A 19,117-nucleotide genomic window follows, 5' to 3' on the forward strand; every position below is an offset into this window, starting at 1 on the left:
TCTTCTTTAGCTAAACATCACTCCCGAGCCCCCCGATACATTCCCCTTTTATACACCCCCCTCCCTGAGGGGTGGGGCCCCGGGGGATCGTAACGTCCGAAGCGCGGACGTCGTAGAGGGCACCTGCCCGTGCACTGACGTAGCCCCGCCCACTGTGCTTGTTTACCATAGGCTGCCATGCATAACGGGCTCTCTGTAACAGCCCTACAGCTGTAACAAGTCCACCTGAGCATCCAACTGCCTTGCTGTGTACACACGCAACGCACAGCTTTAATCAACATTGTATGACAGTTACACTAAGGTGAAATGAAAAAGGTTAATTTCTGAGCGGTATTCATTTACCCCTGGAATGTTAGTTGAGTGAAGCGATATGAAAACACCCATTTCATTACTCTTTGGTTCTTTCGGTAAAGTCACGTAGAAAGAAGATAAATTAAATAATAGAACACACAACATAGACACACTGTCCCTCTCTGTGTGTCTCTCTGTTGTCTCTCTCTGCTTGTGTGTCTGTCTGTGTGTCTCCGTGTCTGTGTTTTGTCTCTCTCTCAAATTTAGCTCTACCTGATGACGACTGCTTGTGTTGCAATCGAAACGTCGTATTCTATTATTGAATTTATTTTCTTTCTACGTTACTTTACCGAAATAACCAAAGAGTAATCCCTGCAGTCACGAAAGCTTCAAATCAAGTCCGAACCCATTTCATTCTGAGAAGGCCTCCCCAAAATCTCCAATGCTCTATAACATTTTGATGGGGGGGTTTCCACATAAATGACTTTCATATTGGCCGCTCTTTGTTTTGTTATGATTTTAGCTCTGCAAAATAACGGTACCTACTGGTAAGGAACTTTCAGGCATAGCTTCATTTTGGTGCTTTAGTCAAAGTTGTAATTCTGCTCAAATTAGCGTGCGTTCGTCTCCTGCTTATAGCCCCAAGCCAGTGGTGGAACTTCCTCATTTCTATGGTGGGGCCTGTGTTTATCTGCGGGGCAAGCACTGCTCCTTGCTCACAAAGTGGTACGTTATTTTATCAACCGAGAGGCATGATGGACCGCGTCAACCCCCCCCCCCCTTATGGTATTTTGTCTGAATGACAATGTCATCTGTACGTATGTACGTATGATGCATTATGTGATTACATTCATCCGTTTCATTCCAGCCATTGAAGCCAGGCAGGGTCAAGTAAAAAAAACCTTGAATGACGTAAATTTTACAATGAACAAATGTAAACAGACGTACCTCGATTTAATTGTGTTCACAAGAGTCACTCAAACTGCAATATAACGGCACAGCGTTGGTATCTTTTCATAATTGAAACCACGTGCACATAAGTTACATACATATAACAACAAAGTGGAAAGGATAATACCAAAAACATATTTCTTAACGTGATTATAGCACCAAGAATCAATAGCATATGTGTCCACTGCACGATTTAACTAAATCACTGTTGTACTGAGAGTATACCAGAGGAAGAGTCCGTTAAGGAAAGTAGGATGTCCAACTTCATTAAATATAATCTGCAAACAAAATAGTTTTTCCCATTAACCCGAAGTTGCATGATAGGGAAGGAGAATGTTATCGTGATTGTATTGGGCAGACCGTTGTAATATGTATCTTGGAGTCTTTAAAATGCATCTTCGCTTCTTGTTGAATGCATGTTGACGTCTAGCGCACAGCACGGCTACGTATCTGTAATGTGATCGCCAAGACATGCAGACGTTAATTTTTTTCTTCACACTGCGGAATTATCCTGATGTACTCACATTTTCACTGCTGCTGCTGCTACACTGAGCCAAGACTTAATATTGCATTCAAACAAATAAGACAAATCGATCTCTTGTAACAATTTATGAGCGTGATGATAAGCCACTGCCAATGGTGAAGTAGGATATGTAATTCCTATCACTTCTTGCTTCCTTCAAACACATTTTCTTTCATGTTTTCATTGAAAATGTACTTTGAAAATACTATCTCGCCGCTTTATTGTTTCCGCGACTGAAATATTATTTTGTTGGCTATCTTTATTTTTCTCTTTTTGTTGTCTGCCATCAGCATGTTCACACTACACACAAAAACCATCAGCTTACTTGTTAAATCCCCCCAGGAAGGAAAAAAACACAACCACGACTTTTGTAAGCTGTACCATTCCAAAGCACAGATAAAATTATACTCTCTGGTTCTTTCGGTCAAGTCACGTGGATAAAAAAAATAACAAAAGAAAACAACTACGTTTCGGTCGCAACACAAGCGTCCGTCTTCAGGTGACAGATAAAGACACAGATAAAATTGTGAATCAATGAAGGATTATTATTTTTTTAAAGACCCTCTGTGGAAAAAAATGGCTGCTCTTGTTTGAAAATGTAATTTTGATTGTGATGTAATTTCTTCGTTTCATAATCATCATCGGCCATGATCAACCCACTGCTGGATGAAAGCCTCCCCAAGCCATCACCATCTCTCACGAGCCCGCGATGTAACAATTTCCGCTCCCACCTACACGAGCAGGTTTCATCGTTCCATCTCCTCGGTGAACGTCCTCTCAGACGCGTTCCTTTCCTTGGCTACCGCTCAATCTTTATTCGGGACAATCAGCCATCGGTCCTTTTTGCACTGCCCAAGCCAATATCCTTATTTTACAGTTTGAATGTCATTCGCCTGCTTATGTTCTAAAATACATATGTTCCTCATTCCGTCTCTGAATGTGAATTCTAAGCATGCATTATTTTTTGTTCATTTCTTAACAGTTATTTTGAGTCACTGCAGAACACATCACTACACATTGTCAATCTTATAACCTGATCTTAACGAAAAACAACAAATACATGTTATATTATTTATTACTCCGATTGTAGACTTGCTGAGATGTATGTAATATAAACAATGCATTTTTCAACGGTGCTACAAAATGTATGTACGTGACATTTTCATTTTGCAGGCCAATTCTGGAGACTGTCGAAGATGACAACGAGCCAAAAGGACGCGGCTGCTTCCTGCAATCCCAGCATGCCCAGTTGCGAGTGTGGGCTCAATTCTGCGCTGCCAACCCCGATAAGTTGGGTCAGCTGACCACGATGTTGGGTCCCGATTGGACAGCAGACGTCACGCCGCTGGTGCTTGATCACATGGCCGTCGAGGACACGAACATTGCCCAGCTCCATGAAGGGAAAGTGCTGATCGGCAGGGAACCTGGTACTACTGCCATTCAGGTGATTCCTCTCGCACGCGAAGCATGTCACACTCCTGTATTTAGCGCATTAGCAGAGCCAATGATGACGTCACCCTGCTGCTGCTCTATATAAGAACGGGAGACACAGCAGAGTCTCACCATTCTGGCGAATTGCCCGTTGATGCTGGATGCAATTACCAGCGAAACGTCGTACTCAAATTGTAAATGTTGTGGTTTCACGCTTCAACACATCGGTGGGCTAAAGCAGTGAACTATTTGTCTTTTGTCAACGTGACACTTTTTTACTGATTGGCCGTGTCGGGTGGTGGAGGGTTACGACACATTTATAAATAACGCGATCTAAACCCAAAAACGTTGATTATGAATAATATTGGTCGCGAAAGCCTACGTGTTAAACAGAGCTGTTGTTGTCTGCATGTAACTTCCCATTGCGGGGTGAAAGCCTCCCCCATTTTCTTCGATAATTTTCCCTCCTTCATTGTTCTTGTCGAATAATGACCTCCAAACTCTTTGATTCCGTCTTGCCGTCTCTTCCGCTGTTTTCGCCCTACTTCGCTTCTCCAGGCCTCCATTCCGTAGTTACATTTGTCTTTTGTCGATCATTCTCATGACATTGCCCATCCGTTCCACTTTATTTATTTTGCTTTAACAGTTGCATCAGTAACCCCTGTTCTTTTCCTTATTTATTCTCCGTCACTTATCAAATACTTCTTCCCATTGATCTTTGGCAAACTTGTAGCTCTATTTATTTGTATGCAATTTGCAGAGAGTATATTTAGAATTGTTATGTTATACCAACAATACTCTTTGGTTCTTTCGGTAAAGTCACGTGGGTATAAAATAAAATTATTAAAGAGTATGGATTCCTGCAGTCACGAAAGCTTCAAATCAAGATTAGACCAACAATGTTTTAGTTTTTCTTCCAAAAAATTAGCAGATACGTAATACAGTGGGTGTTTTGTTTTTCTTTCACCAATATCAAGTGATAATTGTTTTTTTACCCTTTTATCTGGCAACAAAATTGACACCTTTTTTTACAAGGAGTCATGTTTGCATTGACCACAATACCTGCAGTCGGAATGCAAACAAAAAACATAACTCTGATAATGTATGCACTGTCCTTGAAATTGATTGGTCCACACCCGATACAGCTTTCCTTAGAGTCTAGTCTCACATGGTGTTGGACCAGATGACGCCAAAAGGCGCACAACTCAAAGACAATGCACCATCAGAGTATGAGAGCTCGGGTGAAGCATTTACACCATTGGAACCTCCTTTGCCAGTAGCAAAATATGAGAATCGGTTTTTACCCTTTTATTTAAAACCAATTATCATATTTTGCTACTGGCAAAGGAGGTTCCAATGGTGCAATATCAAGTGATGAAGACATTTCCAAATCCGACCTCTTGCGGCGAAGTCGGACACCACCTTGGTAAAGAGAACAAAACCTGAAATCCGATTTTTACAAAACCACCTCTGAAGTTAATTCCGTAGGTCTCTTTGTTTCTCCATGTCTTTTACGTGCCATGCGAGGAACGTTCATGGCGCTTCAATCAAACAGGACATTTTGTAATTACCAGAGCCGAATAAGACGAATTTAGTGCCAAGCCAAATGTACCGATGGTTGTTTTGTGCAGTCATTGGTGACTGGACCGAAGCCATCAACTGCCTCCACTTGACAACCCACTTTAATCACGTTTGGCCGAAAGCCAGATTCGAACTCGAGGTTCCATCAGTGCCAGCTCAGTGTCTCTGACACAGTTTTAACTCTCTGAACCACCCAGCCATCGCCAAAAGGTGACCCGGGCACCAGAAACTTGAGCGATTCGTTCATTATATTTACTTGATTGAATTTTTCAATGTCACATTCGAATTTTTTTCTATTAAATATATTTTTAAAAATCCCTGAGACTTAATTGCATTCTTATTATTATTTAGAGAAAAAAATATAAACACTATTTTTGTTGGGTAGTGGAAGGAGGCTGGATACTTTTAGGTTGGAAATGTCTACAATTGTGTTTCTCGAGCATTGAACTTCATGGATTAGAATTCATTCTAGATTTGGAGCTTTCGTGACTGCAAGGATTCATACTCTTAGGGTTTTTCGGTAAAGTCACGTAGGTAAAAATAAAATAATAATAAATGAAAAATAATCAATTAAATCACAGTGATTTATAAAAAATAATAATAAATGAAATAACTCAATCAAATCGCAGTGATTTAATTGATTTATTTTCATTTATTATTATTTTTACCTACGTGACTTTATTGAAAAAACCTCAGAGTATGGGTCAGAATTCACTTAATATATCATCTTCGTCGTCAGCCATGGCCAATTCATTGCTGAATGCAGGCCTACCCAAGCCACCGCCGTAAACCTCTGATGAACCTGCGATTTAAGTAATCCACCTCGTGCCTGCACACAACATTATTTCGCCTCATCTTCTCCCTGTAGGACATTTTCTCTAATGTGTTCCCTTCCTAGGCTACCGCTCCGTCATTATTCTTGGCCATCACCCCATCACCCTTTCTCGTGACATGCCCTGACCAAGTCCATTTACTTTTCTTATCAGTTTAAATGTCTTTAGCCTACGTAGGCTATGTGTCCCTCAATCTGTCTCTCAATGCAATTCCAAGTGTGCATCTCTCCATGCCGATATTACACCAATATTAAATGCGCTGCATAGTATGCAATGCATCATCCGCACACAGTATACCCTTTATGGCAAAAAAATTACAAAAATAAATTCTACATAGTTTAATAAAGTAGCTCCTAGTGCCAGATAACCTTATTCTCCCTGCTCAAACATTTGAAATTACTTTTATATGAGCATCTTTAAGCCAGTGGTGGAAACTCCTTACTGCAATGGCACTGGGCAGTCTCCTAATAGGACAACTTCTGTTGGCGTTAGGTCATTAGTTTAAAGTGAATAAAAGAAAGCATTCTAGATTTGAAGCTTTCGTGACTGCAAGGATTCATACTCTTAGGTTTTTTCGGTAAAGTCATGTAGGTAAAAAATAAAAATAAATAATAATAAAAAATAACAGACATCATCATAGAAATAAAATAATTATTTTATTTTTAAATTAAATTTAGCACTGTGATACATTTTATATTATATCTCTGAGCAGTGCGGGATGGTGAAGTCTTGATGAGACCTTCATCCAGCAGTGGATTGATCACGGCTGATCATAATGATTATAAATACGGTCTATTCTGATTAGAACCAGTGAGACGTTTGATCAAATTTCTTGAGTGTTCGGCCTCCACCGGGCAAGTGTTTGTTCATATTACATTGCTTTTATAATTCACAGTAATGTACAGTCGAGCACTTTCTCAACCCGTGCTTGTCAGTCATTGGGGATGTTTGAACATACTTCACCATGCTGATTCAGTGTGGGTTGATGAAGGGAGGCCAGGACCAACTTGGGCATCACTCAACACTGATGTTAGCAGTGGCCCGCAATGGAATTTGGGGTCGCTGGGTTCACAGCGCAGTACGCACAATAATAATTGGGACCCGCTATAACCCATCGTGCCGGTAACTACTCTTAAATACATTTTTTTTTATCAGAGTGTGTCTTACATGCTGTGAAATTAAAGGTGTTTTTCAAGTACCATTTTTAAAGCCCGGAATATGTGAATCGTGCAACTTACATCTTTGGATGTCTAAAGAAATGTATGAAGCATCGCAATCGACTGTCAACGCACTAACTTCCCTCCAGTCATCTTGAAGCATGCTTGTAAATCGACCTTTCATTGGCATTTTCACTGAGCCAAATGTGAGGTTAATAGGTTTTGGAGTATTCAGTGCATTTGCATTAATTGTAAACGTGGGGCATGGCGACCCACAGAAAAGTATTGAAACCATGACAGCGCAACCACGTGGAAGATATAACAACTGAAAATCATCTTCTTGGTTCTTTCGGTAAAGTCACGCAGAAGGGAAGTAATAAAATAATAAAAATAAAACATAATAAAATAATTCTTACGACGTTTCGGCCACAACGCAAGCAGCCGTCCTCAGGTGAAGACCAGGTCTGTCGGGGAGACAGCGTCTGACGGGGAGACAGACCAGCGTCTGACGGGGAGACAGACCAGGTCTGTCGGGGAGACAGCGTCTGACGGGGAGACAGACCAGGTCTGTCTCCCCGACAGACCTCCCCGACAGACCTGGTCTCCACCTGAGGACGGCTGCTTGCGTTGTGGCCGAAACGTCGTGAGAATTATTTTATTATGTTTTATTTTTTATATTTTATTACTTCCCTTCTACGTGACTTTACCGAAAGAACCAAGAAGATCAATCCCTGCAGTCACGAAAGCTTTAAATCGAAATTTAACTGAAAATCACCTTCACCAATTACACGGTCGCCTTGTCTCATGTGGTTTGTCAAGTGGCACATCACAAAGTGCAGCTGAAAAAGTAGTGGTTTTAATTTGCTGCTGAACATAGCGATATCCTCAGCACATTTCATGAAATAACGGAGTACCGTTCCAAAGTTTTAGAACTGTAGCAGAGAATAATCTTTCCGAGTTTTATATAATTGGCACGAACTTCATGTAAAGCACATTTTCGCAAAGAGCACAGGCGTTTTCACGGGCAGTGATAATTACGTATGTCTTGCAAGTATCCAGGCACTCAACCACCTCACGATATGTAGCTTGGCAGAATAATTTATACTCACATCTTAAATCAGTAGAGAACCAGAAAAAATGGTTAAAGGCGCTAAAGGTGCAGCCCTGCAACCGCTTGCTGAGGCCTCTGCTGGCAAAAAGGACATCGGCACCAGAGGCAGTTTCAGAGAGCTCCTCTTGAGAGTATGTGGTCTGCTCTTCCATGCTTAGCAGATGTCTTAACCCAACCTTATGTGACCTGTTGTGACGTGCCGATTTGGTGTAGATAATTTTGTGGGGTAATTATTGGGAACATATATAAACAGTTGGGTTTGAAATGCATTGATGCAATGTTTAGGTGGAAAGCAGTTGGGCTGCATTTTGATTTCAGTTTGTAATTTTGACATGCAATTGATTGCTATGGGTTTCTTATACATATATATCTTAGCCGCTACCGTGTAATTGTTTGTTTCAGAACATTATAACCAGTATACCAAAGAGATGGCGACAGTCATTTACTGCAAAAACATGTTTTGCTAGTTATTTACCAAAAACATCTAAAATATATTGCAACACAATTGCTTAAATTATTGCATAATGACTCTCACTTCTCCGAAATGTTCAGGTGAATAATTTCCATAGGAACCGTCTTCATGTGTAGCCACGTATACAATGTGATGCGAGTTGGAGTACCTGTTTACAAAGCAAATGAATTTAAAAGAAAGCAGTACTTTGTTACGCTTGTGTATTTATATTTGTGCAAAAAACGCACAATAAACACAGTAAATCGTTACGTATTTTTTTTTTATACGGTACTTAACTATTTAAACTTTTTTTTAAAGGCCATGTGGCTCAGCAGTCGAGTGATCGGCTTGCAGTCGGAAGGTTGCGAGTTCAAATCCTGGTTGGGGATCGACAGCCCATCACACCTTCGGGGTCGATAAAATAGCTACCACTATGTGGGGATTGAACAGTGGTTGTCCTATGTAAACAGACTTGTCACCTCCATTAGAATGTGGAATGTCCCCCTCCTGGCTCAGGGCTTTAAACAGTAAATCATCGCTTATATTATGCTCCATCTTAAAAAGACATTTCTGTGACTGTTTGCAAAAGCAAAATTATGAAAGGAAAAAAAAGTCCACAGCATTGAAGTGTGTATTGTTAAAAATCACATATTGTGTCCCTCCTGCCCTTTCATTCCATGAGTTATCAATCCAATAGCACATTTGATTGAAGAGGTGTCAAATCGTTTTGTGCCCGTTAATTGCGTGGATGCATCTACGTTGCGTCTTGATGCTCTCACAAAGAAACGTATCCTCCTCATGGCGACACTCATTCTGCCGCGAGCCCCCAATTGTCTCCCAGTGCAGCCATCCATTTTCAATGACTTCTTGTCACCCGCTCGCCTATGAGGTATTGTTGATGTAGAGCATGAGTCGTTAACTGGAATGACCCAGGAATCACGTGACCACGTGCTGGGCGGGTCGTCATGGCCCATCCAAAATCTTCATCATGCTAAGAACGAAATGTATATTCAAGATCTCACAGTGGGGGGGTTTAAGCTTAATCGTGGGGGGTGGGGGGGGGGGTTTGTTAAAATTTACATTTCACCTCCATAAGTGAAGATGCCTTGCAATGTACAGCAGTTATAATGCATGTACAACCCATTTGTCAATCCACTGCTGGATGAGGGCCTCCCCATGCCGTGCAGAAATTGGAGTGGTAGCTCCTGCAATCTCTCATTTACTTGATACAGCTGTCGTGGCTGTGACGGTTCCACCTGGTTCCACCTGAAGACGGAAGCTTGTGTTGCCTCCGAAACGTCGTGATATTTATTTTATTTTACTTTTATTAATTTTAATGTTTTACCTACGTGACTTTACCGAAAAAACCTAAGAACAGAAATTGGGAGTTATTTGACCGTACTTCACCACACTGGTCAGTGCGGGTAAGTGTAGGCGGGGAACATAGACGGTGGGGGCGTAGTGCAGTGGTTTGTCTGCATTGCTCACAACGTGTCTCGGTTTATAGAGCCTCAACGTAAGTTGTTCGAGAACAATATCTTCCTTTCGTGAGAACAATCTCTCCCTTCTGTGCACACTGAGTCTGTGGTCTTCACCTGAAGAAAACAATCCGGGGGGGGGGGGGGGAAACCCCACCAGCATCAACACCGGCAACGCCACAACACAATCCCCTGCAGCAGACGAGAAACCCTTGCCCACCAGTGGCGGCCGATGCTTCCGCTGTTCTGCGCTGTCATCATCGTGTGCGATGGACAGCCGAGGAAGGTCTTCACGTGTTAAACATCGTGCCCAATTTCGATTTAAAGCTTTCGTGACTGCAGGGATTCATCTTCTTGGTTCTTTCGGTAAAGTCACGTAGAAGGGAAATAATAAAATAATAAAAATAAAACATAAAATAATTCTCACGACGTTTCGGCCACAACGCAAGCAGCCGTCCTCAGGTGAAGACCAGGTCTGTCGGGGAGACAGCTTCCCTTCGTGCCCTTTGTTTGGAGTCTTTACCCTTTTCTCCCACAAAATTGTAGCATCGGGTTATGCGACATGCATTGTGAAATTGAACGAGAAGCTAAAATGAAAAACTACCCAAATGTATGATGTGAAATATTTGTGATCTCATTTTAAAAAGTCAACACCCTCAATACCTGTCAACAACACTGCCTTCTCTAAGGACGATGTTCTTAACGAGTGTTCAATGTGTTGCATCTTTTGTCATAGTGTGCGTGTGTACCACTGCCAACACATCATCACCAAATAATGTGTTTCATAATATATATTACCTTCTTGAAATATGTTTTTAGTCAAAGGCTGATCCCCATTGCACATGTTAGGAGCAACTCTTGACAATTGAGCAGCGACCTGCAGCTCAGTGATTGGTTGACACAAGGTCACGTGGCATGCTGCCTAAGACAGCACCTATGTCACTTAGGAATGTTGAAGTGGCTCGCAATCGCTGAGTTGCCTTCTCAGTTGTCTAGGTTCAATTCCAGGCTATGGGAATTCGGGTTGATTCAACGTGAAATATGTATCTTGAAATAAGTTTTCCAGAGCAGTAGTGCCTCCATTCTGCCTACAAACGTTGCTCGTCACTGCAGAATGTTGCATGTATTTATGTTTAACTTATTTCGCACCGTACGTAGCCAACCATGCTACTTTTTGACAACAAAAAGGTCAGCACGCGGTATCAATTTACCGTCGCTGTATGAATTAGACTTTTATTTTCAAAGGTTCATTGATTTGCCAAAATTGGCAAGTCTACTAAGGTGATACGCAGGAGCAGGTTTGGGCACACCTCAAAAGTTATCCGTGTTATATAACCAAGAGCTTTTGTTGTTTTTTGCAAAACATTGTTGTAACGACGGGTTACTTCTCGGAGCAATACGTGCATTTTTTCTTCTAGAGTTAACATTTTAATATTTAAGAGACTTAAGAGCCAATGCAAAAATATATAAATATTTTTTTCTTCAAATATCCTTTTTTTTTTTACAACGCAAAATGCTACACATATATAATGTATAGAGCACTGTTATTTATGCATACCACAAATGCCAAACCTTGAGGCTAAGCAACACCACTAATCGCACTGCACTGCATTGGCAAGCGCCCCCCCCCCCCCCATTGAGTACCTTTGTATTCAACCCTCATGATACGACGACGACAGCAGCAGCAGCAGCCACGGCGGTCATCAGGACGCTAGTCACGTCGCTCTCTCATGCAGCAGCAGTGCTATATGACTTTTGAAGATTTCCTGATAGCATAGGGGGGGTGGGGTGTGTGTGTGGGGGGGGGGTCAGCCTGATAGCTGGGAGATGCATCACCGGCTCTTATCTCTCCTGCAAACCTAGAGACGTAAAAAGGCCTGAGCAATATCAAAAATAAAATATATATATACACGCACACGCCGTTGTTTTTTGTAATCAAGTCGTTATTCTTTTTTGAGCTGGAAATTTATGCAAAGATTCATGCACTGATTCATCGCTTCTGGAGCAAATTATGTTGGCACGTGCTCGCTTTGTGTAAACAGCGGGGAGAAGGGGCGACGTTGCGTTTTGAATGGAGACCAGCGGTGGTTGGCTCGGCGTTCTTTTTGTTTTCCTGCGTGCGGACGGAGAACAACATCGCTGGCTTCAGATTTTTGAAAAAATATTTACATTTCAAAGACATTTTTAGCTCTTAGCTAACAAAAAGACGAATTGCGAACCAATATATATTCAGCGAGGTCTATAATAGTTCAACCTCAAACCGCATTTGCAGATGGTGCCCGTGTTTATGGTATCCGTACCTTTACTGCCGTACTAAATATCATCTATTGACTATTTCAAAAGGTAAAAAAAAAAGCATCAGGGTTATTTTTTCTTTCTTTTTTATACAATGAAACTCCTAAAGGTCAGCTTTGATAATTATGCTGCATCACCCGATTGGCCTTACACTGGTTAGACACTGCCACAAGCAAGCCATCAATAAATGAACTAAATCGGATATTCGTTTGTTGTTGAATACATGGAGAAATGTGAGACAGGAAGGAAAATGTACACATTCTTGACCAAAGATAGAACTGGAAATCTCAACATTTGAATTGTTTTTGTATTATTTATACATGTATATATTTATTAAGTGGATAGTGTATGGGGCATCTGCAACGTTTTGTGAACTTTAGCACAAACCTGTAGTATTATAATTTATACAATTTAAAATGCAATTATAGTTTATTATTGGCTATGAACTAAAATCCATTGTGATTACCAGAACAATTGCAAAATGCTACTTAAATAAATCTATGTCGGCAAAACAATTGCAGCGAATCGCCAACGTTGCAAAATTGAGTTTCTAACATTATACTGTCCAATTTATTGTGATCCCACATATTTGCCTTTCGACCATTAAACCAAATAAAGAGCCTTCATAAGAATTCTCCATGCGGCAATGTATTAACCCAACACATTTGCTTTCTCAACATCCCAGAGATGTGACACAGGAGACACGTGGTAATACCACTGCGGTTGTGTTAAATTGCGCTCCGATGTGTTTGTGCCACGCATCGTTCTGCGCAATGTCAAACGTTTCACTCCCAATTACCGGAAGCTCCGTTCGACAACTGGATCCATTTCCTAAAGGAAGCTCCCAGCATCTGGAGCCAAACGCGAGATATCATGAAAAACAACCAAGCAGTGACACCTGAAAAAACACGCCGGAGGGCTGAGAATATGTGCTACTTCATCTATATTCTGTAAGGTAAAGTGTAAAATATAATGCGATGCACAGTGTTCCTGAGAACTGGTGTGCAAGACGTTCCGGTGTCAAGGAATTAGACCGAACGCCTCTTGCAGTGAGCCCACCGCACATCGAGCACAGAGTGACAGCCCAATGACGTGTAACAGAATTAAAGAGGCTAATGTCAATTTGCCCCCAGGTGCTGTCCCCGCTGTCAGACTCGATCCTGGGGGAGCGCGCGGTGACGGTGAGCGAGGAGAAGGTCTCCGTGAGCGGGCTGCACGTGACGTTGCTCTCGGGCCTCTCCCTGTCGCTGCGGCCGAGCAGCAGCGAGCCGAGTGTCGTCGTCGCCCGCACCACGGGGCTCAGCATCTTCACGGCCAGCAAGCAGGTACGAGCCGCAGCGGCGCGCATCGCAATTAACGTTATTTCACTCCAGCGCGAATTGTAAAAATGTGCAGCCCTTCAATTGCTTCCTCATGCCACTCCGGGTGAAAGGTCCTCCAACTGGGGGGAGCTCTGGAGAGCCACTTTGGGGGTTCTTTGGCCTGACACTTTCATGTTAAGCAGATGGCCTGGAAGAGATAGAAGTACCCACACTTGACCCCACCACACAAAACACTAATTGTGGTGGACAGAGGCGGGTGAGCGGGCGAGCGGGTGGGCGGGTGGCGGGAGGGGATGGAGTTAAGAGACACGCACCATTGTTTCAGCTGCCGTGCCCGGGAGATCGAATCGAACCGACGACCTCCTGAATGGCGAGTTGCAAGCGTTGTGTTACTCTAACGCCGTGCAGCGTTCCACCTTGGCGTATTGAGTCGTGACTCTTTATCACCTTTCCTATTCGGTCTTAATATATACACATATATATGAACTCAACATATCTCGAAAATGTATTTTCAATTGGGTAATAAAGCACTGTTGCAAATACCGTTGCTAATATGTGCACAGGAGAGGCATCTAAAAACATTAAGATTGTATTTGCGCAAAAGTTACACACCAACCTAGTATGAAAATCATATATTTTTTTTACGTGAGCTTCAAATGTTTATATTGGCCGTACATAATTACTAGTGCATTGTTAGCGATATGCATTTGCTTATAATTCTTTAATTCTCCACTCTTGGAAACTTTTGGTCTCTTTTTTTATAACGAGCACAACGCAGCACTACCTCCCTCTTCTTCGCTGTGCATTGTGTGCTCTCAACGCCTCAGTTGCAATATGCAGCCACTTAAAAGTCAATATTCCCACAGGGACTGGTTAGCTAACAAAAATGTTTTAGTGACAAATCCATTTTTATGTGCCCATGAAGCAGGCAGCAGCATTAGCGACTTTACTCTTTCTTCCATTCCGCCTTTCTACCTTCCCCCAGACAACCGCCCTTCCCTCTTAGTCCATGGGCTGGAGCAGAATTGGTGGTGGCAAATATTCATTAATGCCGACTTCTGTGTCCCGTGCTGTATTGCCACTCTTCTTCTTTGTATGGCTGACGTTGGTATATACAGCAACAATTTCGATTTAAAGCTTTCGTGACTGCAGGGATTCATCTTCTTGGTTCTTTCGGTAAAGTCACGTAGAATTGAAATAATAAAATTATAAAAATAAAACATAATAAAATAATTCTCACGACGTTTCGGCCACAAAGCAAGTAGCCGTCCTGTTCTCCACCTGAGGACGGCTACTTTGTGGCCGAAACGTCGTGAGAATTATTTTATTATGTTTTATTATTATTTTATTATTTCAATTCTACGTGACTTTACCGAAAAAACCAAGAAGATACAGCAACAACTTTGATTTCACATTCAGGTGCTCGTGCCAGATAATTTGCATCAGGGGCCATGGAGTGGTGCATCGTTGTGATGACGCCTCCTCCGTATTTGTGAATTGCGCGACGATTCGTGATGTTCCGCATGGTGTCTTCTGGGTGACCAGAGTCGCACACTGCTGAGGAGTTTTTAATCTTCCACTCTTTGCATGAAGTATCCGCATTCTTGCCAGCATCGTGAATCTGCCGGTCATCTCAGTGAGTCAACCAATGGCTACCTGGGTCTGTTCCGAGACCTCCTGCCAGCGAGCGTTCGACACTTCACAAAGTACACACAGCCTGGCACAAGCGTCGTGGTGACGTCACCGCCACTTAGTGGCGAATGGCGGTTGTTGTATGTGGATGAGGTTTAGGGTTCTGGCCCATAAGCTTTGCATATCGAAGCCGTTGATCTTCTGCATCGGGACTTGCATGAGGTGTTTGTGACTTCTTGTGAACTCGATTCGGCTTTCCAAACAATCATCATGGTTGATAATTACTATTAAAAGTGGTTTTACATGATGCTTATCAAATAAGGCTTTACATTATTTTGTGATGCTGCTGCTGCGTTGCCCGCGTTGCGCAAGCACAATGAACAGAATAGAAACTCAACACATTCATCAATAATACCATGGTCTTAAAATGAATATATATATATATTTTACAGGGTGGTCCACATGTCAGGGCACAGGGTTATTTTATTTATTTTAACAAATGATAACAATAATAATTATTTTCATCGGCAATCATACTACGTATTAAATACACCTGGTTGAATGCAACAACATTTTTACGCGTTTTGTAAATCCACCGCTTTACTTGCACACGAAGCGCCACAATTAGAATGCCATCATATTTTACGCCACTCGCGCCCTCGCTCCATTGCAGGTGATTTTGCGGCGTGTTGCACTAGTTCATCGGTTACAATGGGAAGGAATACAGCGCGGAGGCCACACCATCAACCTCTAAAGATTGCATTTCCGGCTCCCCACACAACGTGAAAAACAAAAACACTCTTCAAATGTAATTTTTTTAATAGAAGTCTCAACACCACACATTAATTTCTATTGATTTATCTGACCTCGCTGTTTAATCCATTTAGTATTATTATTATCCTACGTTATGAGACCTCCTTTACCAGTGGCAAAATATAGTAATAGGGTAAAAACCTATTACTATTATCCTATGTCCCTATTTCTCGCTTTCCAGATGTTCTGAGCCGTGCTAAGTTTCCTCTGATTTTATTGTAAGTGCTTGGAGTTTTTTAATCATAGACATTTCAGGCTTTAACCTTAATTGTACAATTGTAAAGCTTCTGATAAGCACTTACGATGTGTTTCTTTATTTAAAGTGTATTTAAAATTGAATGTGCAAACTGTGTGCTTTTCTTGTACTCCCAATGCTCTGGTTTCTTGAACACAGGCTTTTCTTACAGCTCATGTTTACATCTGCTCTTATTTTATTCCAGCCACAGTAATATAAACGCATGACAAGATTTCATTATTCTTTCCATTTGAATATCTCATCAGTCAACCCTTGCCTCTCATGACCTTAGTGTGATCCGAAAGGATTTTTTTACAACCTATTATCTTTATTCCAGCCATGTGAACATGCTTTGTTTTTTTATACATAATGGAAGGGACCCTTTGAACGGGAAAAATGTCTTTGTAAAAAAATCAAGAACTGTCAATTCAGGAGCAATCTATTCCCACTGGAAGCTGCTTGTTTTGACGCTTCATTGACCTAATTCAATGCCATCGCAAATTGAGGTCTGGAAAACAAAATCCACATTTGCTGCACCGCATTCACTCGGTGAGCCAGGCTACGGCGCCTCCTCGACACCCATGGGAAGGGAATTTCAAAACGTTTGCGTGATCCACCAACCCTGGCTGCTGCCTCCACAGTGCTGGATTACAGGCATGCGCTACAGGCGTGCGCTACAGGCGTGCGCTACAGGCGTGCGCTACAGGCATGCGCTACAGGCGTGCGCTACTATTGCCTGGCTAAAAAAATCCATGAGGTTTTTTTTGGGGAGGTTATATCGCGTAAATATATGTGTGGTCAAACCCGCCAATACGACGCATTTATAGTTACGCAATCTAACCGAAAAACATCTCTTATGGATAACATTGGTCGCGAAAGCACACGTGTTAAATAAAATACAAATCCAGCTTGTTTTCATTACATACCTTACCATTATATTTTAGATAATCACCTACCATCTTGTAGGTACTTCATTCAGATTCACAGTATAGTTATACATCTCTATCTGGAACAAGTGTATGACATTTGAAGTGCGCGATTTGACCATTGAAAGCGTGATGTGAATGCAAAATCACCTATGTGTCAACTCTTTTGTTCAATTTGTTTTATTTTACATTCACAAAATAACTGGCCGAGAGCTGCTGGCTTTGAGTCTTCATAGTCAATTTGCCGAAATGTTTACGTGCTTTGAAAATGGAAATACTGAACATAATGAATTCATGAATATAATTGGAACTTGTAAAAAATGACACAGGGTAAAACAAAACGAGAAAAACCTTAAAAACAAATCTACAAGTAGATTAACAGTGAGGAGACATCGACCTAAGCCTCACTTCATGAACAGATTGTTTTCACCCGTGCAATATTCACACAATGTCAGCCTTTATTTCCACAAGTAGCAGTTATATATTTTGATGTTCATAATTGCATAACTTAATTCGCGTTCATATTAATTATTTTATATAAATGATTAATCATTATTTGTAATTCCAAGTGCCTTTTGCGTTTCCCATTTTGTCCCGGTTCCCACGGTGAAATGGGTCTAAGTGGGAGTCGTTCGTGCGGGAACCAGGGCGGGGAGATGCTAAATCGAAGAATACATTTCACGATCCGTGACGGGAGTTTCAATTTGCGGAATCGCGGCACTCGGAAATCAGGGGCGTGGCCGCTCTCGGTTGGGCATGGCGATCCATTTCACGCCACAAAACGAGGCATTTCTGGCACATATATTCATCATGGAAAGGGTGCCGTAAGAATTCACCACAAAACACTGCCTTATTGACCCTCGCAGAGAAAGGGGTCTGGCACGGTGGATGGCTTCTATTCTGTCACTGTTAGAAGCATTCCAAAGCGAGTCGTACTCTCTATGCGGTGAAATCGTCAGTGTTCGCGATGGAGTGGGTGATTTCACGTGTAATCGTAATAATGTCGCAGGCAATATATCTACCCCAATCCCCAGAACTCCTACACTTCGTAGTACGGTACGGTACAACATCGGGCACAGAAGTTTCGGCGGATATGTGAAAAAATCGGATAAGTGAGCATCTATGGAAGATTACGATTACGCCATACACACATAGGCTACTGGACAAAAATAAGACACATAGTGCTTTATCCGCGAAGACACACACTTCTGTGTTTTAAGAAGCAAGCACATGTACACGACATTGAGAATACATTATTGGTTGTGAAAAGGGTCGAATTTGTAAAGATCTTTTTAAAAATGTACAAAGACTGCACTGGATCTGGGTGGATAATTGGTCAGGGGAAATATGTGATGGTTGGATATTGCTCATTAAGCACGCACATGTTTTACTATTTGCGATGCAGTGTTGTCTCCTAGACATAAACAGACGCGTTTAAATTGCATTGCTTAAACCAAGAACATCACCGAGTTTAAAGTCCCCATTTTGTTTTTATCCAAGGCCACGTTTACCTTCAGTTTTCCGTCTGTCTCCAGAGTATTTTTTGAGGCACAGAGACACGTGTTGTTTGCCTACGACTGAGCAATATAGTACAACTTCTCGAAGCCAGACTCGAATACACCTGAAATTGGGCAAAGCCTAGAGGTTACCCAAAATTACATGAATAGGTTTAAAAAAAAAATCGATAACTCGAACTCACTACATTGGTCACACACCGAGAACGGCAGGATATGGCATCCTGCAGTCAATCCGCATGCATTAGCCTCGCAAGGTGGTAAAGCTCTATGCTAATCTTGTATAGGAAAGACAAGATCTGGTTTCAACACAGATAAGTGTTAGACGATATCCCCAACCATTGAAATAAATACAATCGGTGTGCATTGTGCCACTAGAAATCCTTAAAGCCATATATCTGTCTGCTGTAATGAAATCGGTGAATTCCTCAGATGCCTTGATCATCGACATGCTCTGCTCGTGGCTTCTCACGTCTTAGGCGATGCCACCAAAAGCTAAGAATGCTCAATAAATTAATGGAACATTCCTTATTTGGCGTTTCATTAATAGTTACGATAAAGAACAAATTCGTC

The 19,117-nt window shown here is 41.8% G+C and overlaps 1 protein-coding gene across 1 annotated transcript in view; it reads left to right on the top strand.

Moving 5' to 3' along the window:
- Positions 1 to 19,117, top strand: part of LOC144719429 (transmembrane protein 132C-like) — an 83,541-nt gene that overhangs the window by 58,921 nt on the left and 5,503 nt on the right. Inside the window, exons 6-7 of the mRNA XM_078595329.1 lie at positions 2,939 to 3,209; positions 13,236 to 13,427. Of these exons, the coding sequence (XP_078451455.1) occupies positions 2,939 to 3,209; positions 13,236 to 13,427 (463 nt within the window). The remainder of the gene's footprint in view (positions 1 to 2,938; positions 3,210 to 13,235; positions 13,428 to 19,117) is intronic.

This window comes from Lampetra planeri, chromosome 6, assembly GCF_965212315.1.
Source record: "Lampetra planeri chromosome 6, kcLamPlan1.2.h2, whole genome shotgun sequence".
NCBI lineage: Eukaryota > Metazoa > Chordata > Hyperoartia > Petromyzontiformes > Petromyzontidae > Lampetra > Lampetra planeri.